Source organism: Limulus polyphemus, unplaced genomic scaffold (genome assembly GCF_000517525.1).
Source record: "Limulus polyphemus unplaced genomic scaffold, Limulus_polyphemus-2.1.2 Scaffold1065, whole genome shotgun sequence".
Lineage (NCBI taxonomy): Eukaryota > Metazoa > Arthropoda > Merostomata > Xiphosura > Limulidae > Limulus > Limulus polyphemus.
In genome coordinates, this window is record NW_013666675.1 from 274,030 (window position 1) to 287,475 (window position 13,446).

Genomic DNA, 13,446 nt, shown 5'->3' on the forward strand with positions numbered 1-13,446 from the left:
CAGCATACACTGTACAACATGCTACAGCTCCCTATGGTGATGTATCTTAATTCCTTGGATTTGGGTAATCCTACTCAAAAACAAGTCAGCCATTGTGTTTATTAAAAAATTTAAGTTGCTTTTTTTTCCTAAGTATAGGTTTTTCTCAGAGTATGTAGTTTATATTTATATATGTAAGCTTTATTAACACATTTCTGCAAAGTGAAAATTCTTAGTTCTTATATTTTGTTCATCCTTATTAGCACTTTTAAATGTAGTCCTTTTTTTTTCTCCAATATATAGATTTCTTACAAATGTTTTTACTCTGGAAGGGTTATGCTGTAGTTTTATTTTCAATTAAAAGAATGATTGTATTGATTTTAATATTTTAAGGTTCACTGGTAGACAAAATACCGTGTTTTTTGAATATGACATACATTTCTGTCTTCTTGCAATAATGTAGTATTTATTCTTTGTTCTGTACATGTGCAGATTCCACATAAACATCATGGAGAAAGCCATTCAATTTATTTTATTTTAATTTACCTAAAGTTGTTATTCTAGGAATGGATAATACCTGTTACTGCCTGGGAAGAATATTGCTCAAATGATACGTTCGAATTGACCATCACATTATAATACCCCATGGCTGAAAGGGCGAGCATGTTTGGTGTGACGGGAATTCGATCCCGCGACCCTCAGATTGCGAGTCAAGTGCCCTAACCACCTGGCCATCTATTATACCACCAAACACAAATATTATGTATGTACTTGCTGTTACTTACATGGGACAACTGCCTTTACTGAATCCTCTATATTCAACTGTTTTAGTTGGATACATATGCTAGACTACTAACTAAGATGAAATTCCAGGCCTGACTGATTAAACATAATGTTCATTAGCATGCGAGAAGAAATCTTGCGTGTATATGGGGTGAACAGTGCTATCAAGTGATTGGTCACACTCATTACAACATAGGTTGGACCATAACCTCAAGATATCACCTGAACAACCAATGAACGCCATTGCTGTCAACATCCTTCAACTATTCGTTGGGAAAAGAGTAGCCCAAGAATTGGCAGTGGGTGGTGATGACTAGATGCCTTCCTTCTTGTCTTACACTACCAAATTAGGGACGACTAGCGCAGATAGTCCTCGTGTAGCTTTTCGCAAAATTCAAAACAAACCAATTTAATAGAGATTCATTTTATAATACACATTTTTCCAGTCTTGTTAGTTCATTTCATATCCATTCAGTTAGTAAGAGATTTAGCATTACTCCATAAATAATATCTTGATCAAATCTCCTTTTATCAAGTAGACCTATCCAATATAGCTCTAAAGTAGTTTAGAGGTGGGTCTACATACCAATCCTTCTCTGGTGCCCATGAAAGCTTTAGGCAGCCCTGGAGGTCATTGATTAGACTTTTGCTTTTTCGTTCTTATATTAATTAAATTAATAGGGACACAAATAAAAAATTAGGACAGTTTACTGATGTCATTAGATTCTTCGTTACTTCTAGCTGTAATGAGGATGTTGAAATATTATATGATTTGAATCAGTTGGTAATTAAGACAAGTATTTGACAAATTACTTTTAAGTATAATGAATGGAAGTTGTAATGCACTTAAGTTATCATAATGTGAATCACATGTTCAGTATAGTTAGAAATCAACATAATAGCATGACTGAAGAAAAGGGCATAGTGGTGGATATGTCACTCAAGCCATCAAAGCATTTCTCTGTTGCTATTAGAAAGCCCAGTAGAATTTTATGGTGTATTTGTAGATGTATTGATTACAACTCAAGTGGTAATTATTTATCTATACTAATGACTAGTTATACCTCACTTGGAATACTGTGTACAGTTTTGGTCTCCTTATCTGAGAAAGGATATTAATTTGTTGGATATTGTTCAGAGAAGGACTGTTAGGTTGGTTGGTTTATCTTACAGGGATTGGTTCAGATTCTTCTTTTTAGAAAATAAGGGTAAGAGGTGACCTTATTGAAGTTTACAAGATTATCCAAGAGATTAATAGGATAAAGGCCTTTGATTTCTTTGTGCCATATTCTGAAGGTAATAGGATGAGAGGATACAAGTTTAAGATTTGGTAAAGACAGTTTTATTTTTCTAACAGCACTTTACTGGAGTTTAAGTGGGAAATTGATGGTTCCCTGAAAGGTAAAGGGTGGGTTTAAATTTTTACTGTTTCTAAGGGTGGGTGTGCAAGGATGCCTTGAAAGGCCAAATGGTTCCTTGCTTTCTGTAGGTTATATAAATATCTCTGTTTCTCCTAAGAAGTTAACCATTATGAGAGTGAATTGTGTAGACAGTGGTGTAGTGTTAACTTCTATAGTGCCAGAACCCTCCCAGAATTCCTGTCGTGTATGACATCACCATCAGATTAATGAACTCATATTAAAAATCTAACTTCCATTTCTGGATTTCATTTGCTGAAGCATTGATCCTTTGTGCTCTGGCAGTACTACATTGGTATAGTTACATGCACATCATTCTGGAATAGAGCTTTCAAAGAATTACAGTGTGGCTATTTTCTACTTTATATAGTAATTGAAATCAGTGCTGTATTTTTTTTACCTATTTTTTTGTGAAATGGCATAAAACTATAAATTGAAGACAACAGCAGACTAGTAGCTAAAATGTATTATAAAACTAGTTAGTAATTAGTTATAAAAAATGAAGTAGTTATTCAGGGTTTCATTAAGAAAATATAATGTTTATTACATTTATAAAAAGGATATAAAATGCTTGAATATTTTGCAAAGGTACAGAAATGTTTACAAGAGGTTCGATAAGTTTCACAGAGAAATCTTTATGTAAATATAATTTATACAGTCATACTAGTCTGTTTTCTTCACATCTTGGGGCAAATAATTCCTGCCTGCTACCTCAGTTTTGTGTTAAAGTACTCGGGAAATGACGTCCAACAAATATTAAAAGATGATTGGATAACACTTGTTCGCACTGATAGCCTTTCCCTGCCTTTATTTGCAGCTGAACATACAGAGCTCGTGCTTTTGTGTTTAATTTTGTTATTTCTCAGGATTGGGATTCTTATTTACATAAAGTATGTCTCTCATTGTGTTTTGGAAACTATCCAGAATATATCAACTATGATGTTAATAAAAACAACCTTTGACCCCTTCTTAAATAGAACAGCTAAACCCTGCTTGTTGCTAGATGGCAATGCAAAAACATCCATACATGTATATATATACAATGTTGAACTAACATTAACTGTTACAAATATTGGGACAAGATGGCCAAATGTAACAAATGATAGGCTTGGATAGATAAATCTTGATTTGTATTAGGGTAAAACTGGTCTGCCCCCGTGTCACTTCCCACCCCTGTGTCACAAATGCTTCCAAAACCTTTTCAGTTAAATCGTAAAAGGTTTGAAAATTTTCATTTTTGTACTTGATGAAATCTCTGGTTACTAATTAATGATTAAACTTAGGTGATCATATAGGCTACCATCCATAACAGAAATTTCAGATGTACTATTAATGAAAACACATTGTTTGTATGCACATGTGATTTTAGTTATTTTTTATTATTTTGTCATGTCATCAATGATGTAATGATGCATATTATTATTATTTGTTTTTAAACTTTAGTCTAGCCATTATAGCTCTATATATGTTTACCACTGCCAAACACACAAGCACCTATTGTTTATATGTACTTGTGATTTTAGTTATTTTTATGATTTTGACATGCCATCAATGAACTAAAACACACAATCCTTTTTCTGCTTCTTGAGTTATATAAAAATGATTTTGTTTTCTATGTAATGATGCATATTATTATTATTTGTTTTTAAAACTTAGCCTAGCCATTCTTGCCCCTAGTATTTTTACCACAAGCTGTACATGTAAGCTGTTATTTTTTGTTTACATTGTTCTTAATATTAGGAAACGTTAATTGGCTAGAAATTATTATTCAAAGATGATTTTGCTCTCTTAACCCTCTCCAAAGGCCATGTCATTGGGTTTGTGGACTCGCATTAAAAATTTTATTGAACTACTATTTCATGAATTTATGTGAAGTTTGGTATCAAACTGTAGTTTATAATTCAAATTTTAGTATTATACATTATTTAATTTCTTAATTCTAAAGTAACTATTAAAAAAACACAGTTAAACATCGATTTGTGTGTGTTACATGGTATGTTGAATGCAGCATTGGTTAAAATTAGTTTTGTATGAATTAAGAATTCAAATTACTGATATTGACAAGCTGGTATATAAAATAAGAACCTCAAATCTTTTCTATTTGCTGAGATATCACTCGTGCTGAATCAAACACAGTGGCCCTGCTCACTTCTTTCCATTTTTGGAAAAAGTCTCTTATATACACTTACTTCAAGATATGACATGTGAATAACCCATCAAAAGCTCAGAATGTTCTCCTAATGGCTTTCTCAGCCCTTTACATGTGTTAGGATGCCATCACATTCTTTCGAACCAAGATTTCAAGGATGTAGGTTGTGTCTTTAGTTTGCTCGAAATTTCATATTTTTTTTAGACCCAAATACAGCTTAATTAATAAGCTTGATAAATTATAGTGGAATTCTATGGTATTGATATAATAATTTATGATTTTGTGGTTATTCAGCTGTATATATATCCTGTTTCATATCCTCCACATGCAAAATTTTAAAAGGCTTAGCAACCTAAGTCATGCACCAACCGAGTACAAAGGTAGTTTTAAGAAAAATAAGTTTAAGAACTTATTTCACAATAGTAATAATCTGTATACATATATAATGTGTAATAATTGAAATGTGACTGTATTTTACAAAATACTAGTCTGTTAAAACACAGCCAAGACAGGTCACTTTGTAAAAACTAAAGGTCAGTTTCATATTATTGGATATGGTAACATGAGAGCACGTGTGCCGTGTCATTGTAACTTCTGTATTGTTAGCCAGGCATGGTTGAAAGGTCAATGTAATAAAATAATAAATATATATAAATGCATAATGTTATGAGATTTAAACTAATTAGTCTAAACATTTGTGTTTTCATGTTATAATTTTTATCATTCTAGAACAAAAGAAGCATAATTATATTAATTTCCTAATTTTATTATAATGGTTATAAGATCGGTCAAATCTACTGAACACGTATAGAGATTTGTTAGTGAAAATAACAGATAAAATATAAATTGTTTCTCTTAAGAAATGTTTGATAACTATCTGGACATTATAAAGATTTTGCATGTGAAATTTAAAAATTTTCTGATCTATAAAGTATTTTTAATCTTAAAATGAAAATTACTTTGTATGTTGGATAGGCAACATACAAAAAGAAAAAAAAAAGGCATTAGAAAAACATTGCTTAACAAACCTTAAGACTTAATAAAAAAATTTGATATTTTGCATATGAAAGCATTGTAATGTTTACTGATTATCTGCCAAATTTCGTTAACATATGCTTACTAATTTAAAAGTTATAGCATGAAAACTATAACAAGCACAAAATGGTTCCGAGGTTGGTCTCAAGGATTGAGCTCATGCTGAAAGAATTAATACAAAGAGCCCCTTTGATCCTGAGATCCTCTTCATTGTCAGTGCCATACAATACTCTGAAGTTTTCATCTCTCTGCCTTCACAACTGTTGTCCAGATGTATGTAAACATTTGAACTGTTGTTGCTGACAGCTGGAAAGTGATTGTCAAGGCAGAGCACTGGATGAAAGCTTCAGAGTATTGTGTAATGGTGACAGTGAAGAGGATCTTAGGATCAAAGACTTTGTATTAAGAGATTAAACCATTTTTGAATATTACTTTTTTGTCAATTGACATTATTCTTAAAACATGTTAACATTTGATATACCTGTTCTATTTTAATGATAATGTTTAAGTAAAACACAGACTCTTACAGAAATTGATCATTGTTACACCATATTTTTATTTTATTTTAAGAGGCATGTCTGTAGAAATTTCATAAATGTAATTTTATTATATGTATTGTTTCACTAATATCATCTTTGTCAAATAATAACACAAATAGTTGCTAACTTTGAAATTTGTCTGATTCCAAGTGTATTTTATAAAGTTATCTTCACTCGCGTGTAGAATGTGTGCAAAAAAAGCAAACAAATTTCAGTGTTCGAGCATCTTAAGTTGTGCTGTTGGATCAAAAGTTTCTAAAAGAAAATGTTGACATGTTTGTAAATGTAGTTGAGATGAATGTCATATTACTGTAGAATAAAATTTATGTTTAGATATTTTGCTTTATCTAAATTCTAGCTGATACCACAGATATTGTTTCTTAATTTATGTAGCAAATTTCAAAAATTATGTGCTTTTTGGTTAAAATTTCTATTCTCCTCTGTTGTTGTTTTGTCCAGTTATTTCTATCTACATTTTCAGAAATGAATATTTGTTTAAACACTTTGATTTTTTTTTAAATAAGTAGCTAAATTTAAGCAACTTTTATATTTTATCAAAATATTTCTCATATTCCTTGTTTATACCTATAATTGTCGAAAGATCAACTGTGCGATTAATGATTAAAGGATTTCCATTACAATGTTTAATGTATGGATAAGGTGGTTATCTAGATTAACCATTTGTCTGTTATATAGTTGTAATTATAGCACTGGCTCATACTATTTAAGTGAGAAATAATTCTTGAAATTTAACTTTCTACTCAAGCAAATAAGTGGGTCATAGAAACTCAGTTTATTCTAATACAAAATTTTACTTGATTAGTAACATTCAAACACATGTGTGTGTATTAAGATAACTAACTTATCTTCTATTATGTTCTTTTAATTTGTTTAAGGTCTCTTCATTGATGAAGAATATATTGCTTTTTTTCAGTTTATTTACTCTAAGTAGGCTTGTGCTGATTTCACTGTTTGTGATGTTAAAGGGATTGTTTTTTCATTTGACAAGTAAAATTTTTTATAAGCAATAAAAAGATTAAAGAATAGTAATGTCTTTTGATAAAGTCAGATATTAAAGTATGCAATCTTTCAGGTCTATTAACTTTTGAAAGTACCAGCAAATGGTTACTATTTATTATTTTTTCTCACTATCAAATTCAGGACTGCTAACAGCAACATTATTCTTCTGTAATATTAAATTTAACTGTCATAATTAAATTTCCTGTATTAAAAATTTCGAAATATGTACATATCCTATTTATATTTACAGATCTTCTGTGTCGTGTATTATTTTCAAATATCTGTGTCAAATATTTTAAGTATGTGTAACAGTGTTTTTATTTTAACTCTTTCACAAAAATTAAGAGATGCTTGATTTGGACTGAAGTTACCATGTGTAAATCTGCAATACTTACCATAATTACAGAAGTCTCCCCTTCTGATGGCCACCTTTCACTAAAAAGTATTTTATTGTTATCAAAAGTTATGGTTTAAACACTGAAAGCTGTCAAAGCATTAGAAGCCAATAGGCCTAATATTCATGTTAATCAATGACAAATTTTATGATAAATGTGAAACAACATATCTTCAGTTTAACCTTGACCAAGTGATCTATTAATTGAGAATAACTATGGCTATTATGGTAAAGTAAGAATTGAATACTTTAAATTGTATTTGAAGGATGGAGAAGCATACCTAAATTATAAACCTCAAAAAATATTTTATCCAATCTTTACCTTGTACGTAAAGTTTTTTATGGTATATCAGCTGTACAAATAGGTATAGTAGAACTACGAATACTATCATTTTAGTGCAAAATTTTAAGTTGTTATCACTGTATATATTGTTTTACTTTAAGTGTGATTGATATTTCAGGTGAACACATCAAAAATTGGAGGCCCAGGTACTTTATCTTATTAGAAGATGGATCTCTCATAGGGTTTAAAAGCAAACCCGAGCATGGTTATGCTGATCCCCTTAACAATTTTACTGTCAGAGGTATGTAAATGTAACTTATGAGCCAATTTGTAATGACTTTTTTTTTGTCAAGTCTTGGACTTGGTCCTTTAAAATATTTTTTATATCTCATCATTACTCCATTGAAAGACATGATTAATTAGTTGAGTATTATTGAAATGGAGATGGGTAAAGGAAAAATGTAATTGCTGAAGTTTCGAATAGGATCTGATGAAAATTTATGAAGTTCATCAAATCTTTGTTGTTTCATACTGTTTTACCAAGTATATTGCCTAATAACATTCTCTATCTTGAAGCACTATTTAGTAACCAAAATTAGTTCTTTAGTTCCTAAAGGTAAAACAGTTGCTTTTTGAGCTCTGTATTTTTAGTATATGTCTATGTTTACAACTTATCCAAAATCAGGTCTTTATTTATTTCCCCCAGTGGGACAGCAGTACTGTACATCTCCAGATTTACAGCACTAAAATCAAGAGGTCAATTCTCCTTGATGGACATGGCAAACAGCCCGATATGGCTTTGCTATAACAAAACACACACACACACACACTTTTTTTTTACTTCTATGTTATAGGGTTATAAAACATATCCTTCAATTGTTGAATCATGTTTTTGTGTACATAATAGTTAAAAAAAACAGTGCTTTTTTAAAAATTATTTATATAATAAGAGGAAATAAATATACAATTACTACTGTTTATTGTTTCTATATTTTATGAAATTCTCCAGTGATTTCTGTTAGATAGTGTAGTAGCTAACATAAGGCTGTAATTAATATATTTGTTGTTTTTGCATGGTATAACAGTGTGAATATTTTTTTATATGTTTTTATTAGAATATGCTGAGATAATTTTAGGATATCATGGAAGATCCAAATGGTTTGAACTTTTAAGTTCTGTCACATTGTTTTCATTTATTTAAAGTTAGAAAAATCAATCTCTATGATTGGAATATATTTAGGAAATGAGTTGTGCTTTCACTATTGAGATTAATGCATACAAAGTCACTCTGTTTTAAGTTTAGTTATTATAATATTTTCTTTCTCACTAATCAATCTTGCTTTAAATATGATATTTTATTTTACTTTTTTGTGTTAATCTAACCAGTACACAGATAAAATACAGTTTCTGTCATTTGAGGTTGCTACATGTAAGTATAATTTGATAACTTAAGTTTTTCACAGTTTTTTTCATAAAAGATTTTGTGTATAAATATATACTTAGCTTTATCATATACAAGCAAAAGTACCCATCACCAGTGATGAGAAAAGTTTAAGTTAATCTATCAATATAAATTATTTCATTGACTTTAAAAACATTAATTGTGCTGCACTCTTGGTTTCATTCAGAGCCAAAGCTCTGAGCTACTTATATATCACACTGCGAAAAGTAGTTGTTTAGCACTTCAGTCATGCTAAGAGCTCAGCAATAACATATGGTAAATCTACATTTTTATTCTTTAAGTTACATCACATTTTGAAATGTAAATGATAATGTGATTACTTCCTAATTAGTGTAAAATATCCTGCTTGCAAAATATGATGTGGCATCAACATTATTCATGCCTTTTCTCTCATCATTTCAAAAGTGAATGTTGAGCTTTGCCTGTGTGCACAGCTTTTCAAACGCAGTGTGGGAAGTGGCTGCCATAAATAGGAGACAGATGAACTCTTGGACAGACACCACGATTCAAAATATATACAAGATTTATATTTTAATTAAACATGAATATTGGAAGATGTTTGGAAAATTTCTGAATATCATTAGCATAGCTTAGCTACTAACATTCAAAATTTAGAGGATGAATATACTTCAAATTATAATTTATGTAAATTTCTTAACACAGATCGGTATAAACTGTGCAATAGTTAGATTAGCTTGAATTTATCTCTTATACATAAAACACACGATACACTGACTAGGCCTACATCAGTCACACGTCAGTTGTATTAATTTTCAAAAAATACCATTTGTACATAGTGCTGCTTTCTAGTAAGGAAAACTTGTACATTTTTGTAAATATTTTTTTACTGCATTCATCAGATATCACCAGCATTTTTAGTGACTAATTTTGAGAACATTATAGATCATTTCTTTGACTAAGCCTTAGCGAACAAAAATGGTTAGTGGCATCAAGAATTTTCCGAGGTGATGGGTAGAAATCTTGTTGCAAAGTTTTTCTTAGTGTTATAGCAGACAATGTCGACATGGAGAGAGCCTGGTAGTTACTTCAACAGACTGTCCCACCTTCCCGATGGATTATTTGCATTTGATATATGCTTTGAAACATTAAAAAAATGCAGTCTTTTTACAATCAAAGGAATGCTAGAAAGTATAAATAACTATGATGGGTAATTTTGCATCACTATCATAGCATTTAACATAAAACAACATTGTCGGGATGCTCATGATGAACCAGTAACGATTAAACGTGGGAAACTAAATCTGGAATGAATAGTAGTCATGGCAACAATTGTAAACATCTTTAACAAATGTTTCAGAATGACACATATTCCATCTTCAGCAGATTTATGAAAAATAGCAAATTGAACAATCTTTAGTATAATTACTAATATAAAAATACAATTAATAGTGTTATGAAATTATAAAAAGAAAGAAGAGAGAGAGCTATTTTAATAAAGCAAGGGAGAAAGAATTTGAATTTTTATTGAGTCGTGGATTTCCATCCTTAATACTTTCTTTTATCAACAGTTCATGATCATCATGTCCAGAAGTTAAAATTGAAAAGTCTTCTAAGGAAATGGGGTGTGATGATGTTTCATTGTGAGAATATACAGGATGCCAAAGATAGAATGTGTAATTCCAAAACGTTCATGTTTACAATTGTTGCCATGGCTCTACTATTCATTATTAGATCTGGAATGATCTGTGTGTTAATATTCAAATATGTTTAAGGTCAATCTATTTGTAGAAATGCTTTAAAAATGAACACCGGGTATTTTCATGGTATCAAGTTAATTTTTCAATCTAATAAAACAGAACTTTCAAGCACTGAAAATTAATATAATTAAGCTTTGATTAGTTTCGTTATACATAACTATGTATTTGATGTAAGTTGATACAACTGGAGTTTTTCTCTTAGGTTGTCAGATAATGAAGGCAGATCGTCCCAAGCCCTTTACTTTTATAATTCGAGGGTTGCAGTGGACTACAGTTATAGAGAGAACTTTTCATGTTGAGTCAGAAAAAGAAAGGTAAGAATATATTTTTAAATAGATTTTAATAAGTAGTGTGTATCAATTTGTATATAATTTTTTGTAATCTGTATCTTAAAGAAAAATCTTCAAGTTGAATTTTGGTATTTTCTATGTGTCTACCACCTATATGATATTCAAGGTTTTTTTTATGACTTATTTTGATTCTAAATAGGTTTATTCTGGTCTTGTACTTGCAATTTTGTAGGCAAATTGTGAAATGCATTATTTTTTATTGTTAAGCCTAGTTTTGTTATTTTAGTTTTCAGGTGTTTAAAAACAATTTATGATGTATCAATTTTTTTTCTTACTAATTAATATGAAATTATCTGAGACAATTCTTACTTAAACATTATTCTAAAAAGGCTTACATGCATGTTATGTAATGGACCTTGCTACTTGGTCAATTCCAGCATCTAGCCAAAAATCCCAATTTATCCATCACACGGTGACAGCATCTGATAACATTTATGTCAAGTTGGCTGAAAACTAATCCAAACCATGTTATTATCCACAAAATTAAGAAAATTGAAATTTCATAAGGTATAGTGATAATTATTAGGAAATCATGAAAATAATTCTGACAGAATACGCAAAAAATTATGGTTTAAAGAGTTAATTCAGCAAGTGAAAATTTTAGCAGAAGTCTTCTTTAAATTCATGTGAAATGTATTTTCATCCCTCTGGAAATAATTTCATGGACTTTTTTTTTGAAGAATGTCTAAGCACAATGACTGAAGTATCATTTATCCCAAAACTAGATAGATGCAGTTCGTTCATAGCACATTGAATAAGATCTTTAGAATTAATGTGTTAAATACGATAAAAGATCTGTTTTTTGTTTTTGTTATCTTACTTTGAACTGATATTTCAATTTGGATTAGCCTACTGACATTCTTATAGTTTGGTTAAGCTACAAAATCGGACATTGAATTAAACTGCACTAAAGTGATCTACAGTGAACAAATAAATCAAATTACAAAATTTTTAAATACAAGTGGAATGTTTTTTTTCAACTTTTTTGCACTGGAAGAAAACTTATTGGCAGATTGAACTATTTCAGTGTTGGGTAACAAAATGTTTTAATCTTTGATCAGTCATAAATAACAAGTAATCAGGAATAATTCAGTTATAGAGAAATATAAATAGTAGCATAACAAAAATTGGAAGGGCTAATTATTACATTTTAATTAACTTTCAGAAGCTTTATTTTCCATTTTCCAGTTATTAACTTTTTTATCTAGCTTAATCAAAGTTTTAGCTGCCTTAAAATGATTTTTTTATTGCTTACCATAAGCATAAGTATTCGTAAGCTCAATAAGAAGGTTTTGCATTTTTCTGCTGATTTTGCTAAGCCTGATTTGATAATCTCAGTTTTTCAAATTTGCTTCGTAGAAACAGAAGTAAAAACATTTCTTCCCATCATTTACAGTTTCAATTGACCAAAAAAACAAAAACTTCAGAACAACTTCTCCATGCATTTCAATATTTTGGGGTACAAGTGCTTGAGTTTTCATCAGATGTCTGGATATTATGTGCAGGAATGAATAAAGAAAAGGTTTAAGTCATTTAACATTACCTACAGAAAAAGTAATACAGCAAGTGAATTATAACCTTGTACGATTTCCAGAATATGACCAAAGCTGGTTGTGTTGAATGCATATACATTATACACTGTAAATGTTGTACTTAAAGGTAGAGATAATGTTAAATTATAAAAGCAAAATGGCATTTGAAGTAAAACTTAATATCCTATTCATCATATGCACCCCATATGAAGCCACTATAATATGTGAAATTAAATTAGTATAATAAAAATCCTTCAAAACCTTTAGAAACTAATATTTTTCAGATAAAATTGCTGTCATGGTTACGAATAACCTATTATTTTAAGATTTTCTAATAATTATTACAGGGATGAATGGATGAGAGCTATCCAGTATGTTGCTGATAAATTGCAAGATCAAGATGTGGAAATGTTAGATCAGCAAGGGGAAGACAGTATCTTTGAGAAACTGAACATATCAACAAGAACCTCAGCCAACAAAGGCAGAAAAATTGTATGTCTTTGGAAAAATTTTTAATATAAGTTGTTTTATGGCATTTATTAATTATGAAAAGAAAAGTTAATTTTGATACAGCTTACTTTGTGATATTTTTAAATTCTGTTAAAAAGAAGTGTCATATAATTTAATACAAAGATCATAATATCTGAAAGTAGACAAACCATCCATATTAAAGTATTTCCTACTACTTGGTGGAAGCCGTACTAAAACCACACAAGATTTTTAAAATTATATTACTGAATGTGTTTATATATATATATATATATATATATATAATAAAAGTAAT

General features: G+C 29.9%; 1 protein-coding gene across 1 annotated transcript in view; it reads left to right on the forward strand.

Annotated features, from left to right (window-relative positions):
• The window catches only part of LOC106461954 (RAC serine/threonine-protein kinase-like), a 50,436-nt gene that overhangs the window by 17,828 nt on the left and 19,162 nt on the right, over window positions 1-13,446 (forward strand). The window contains exons 3-5 of the mRNA XM_022389058.1: window positions 7,779-7,901; window positions 10,983-11,094; window positions 13,010-13,154. Of these exons, the coding sequence (XP_022244766.1) occupies window positions 7,779-7,901; window positions 10,983-11,094; window positions 13,010-13,154 (380 nt within the window). The remainder of the gene's footprint in view (window positions 1-7,778; window positions 7,902-10,982; window positions 11,095-13,009; window positions 13,155-13,446) is intronic.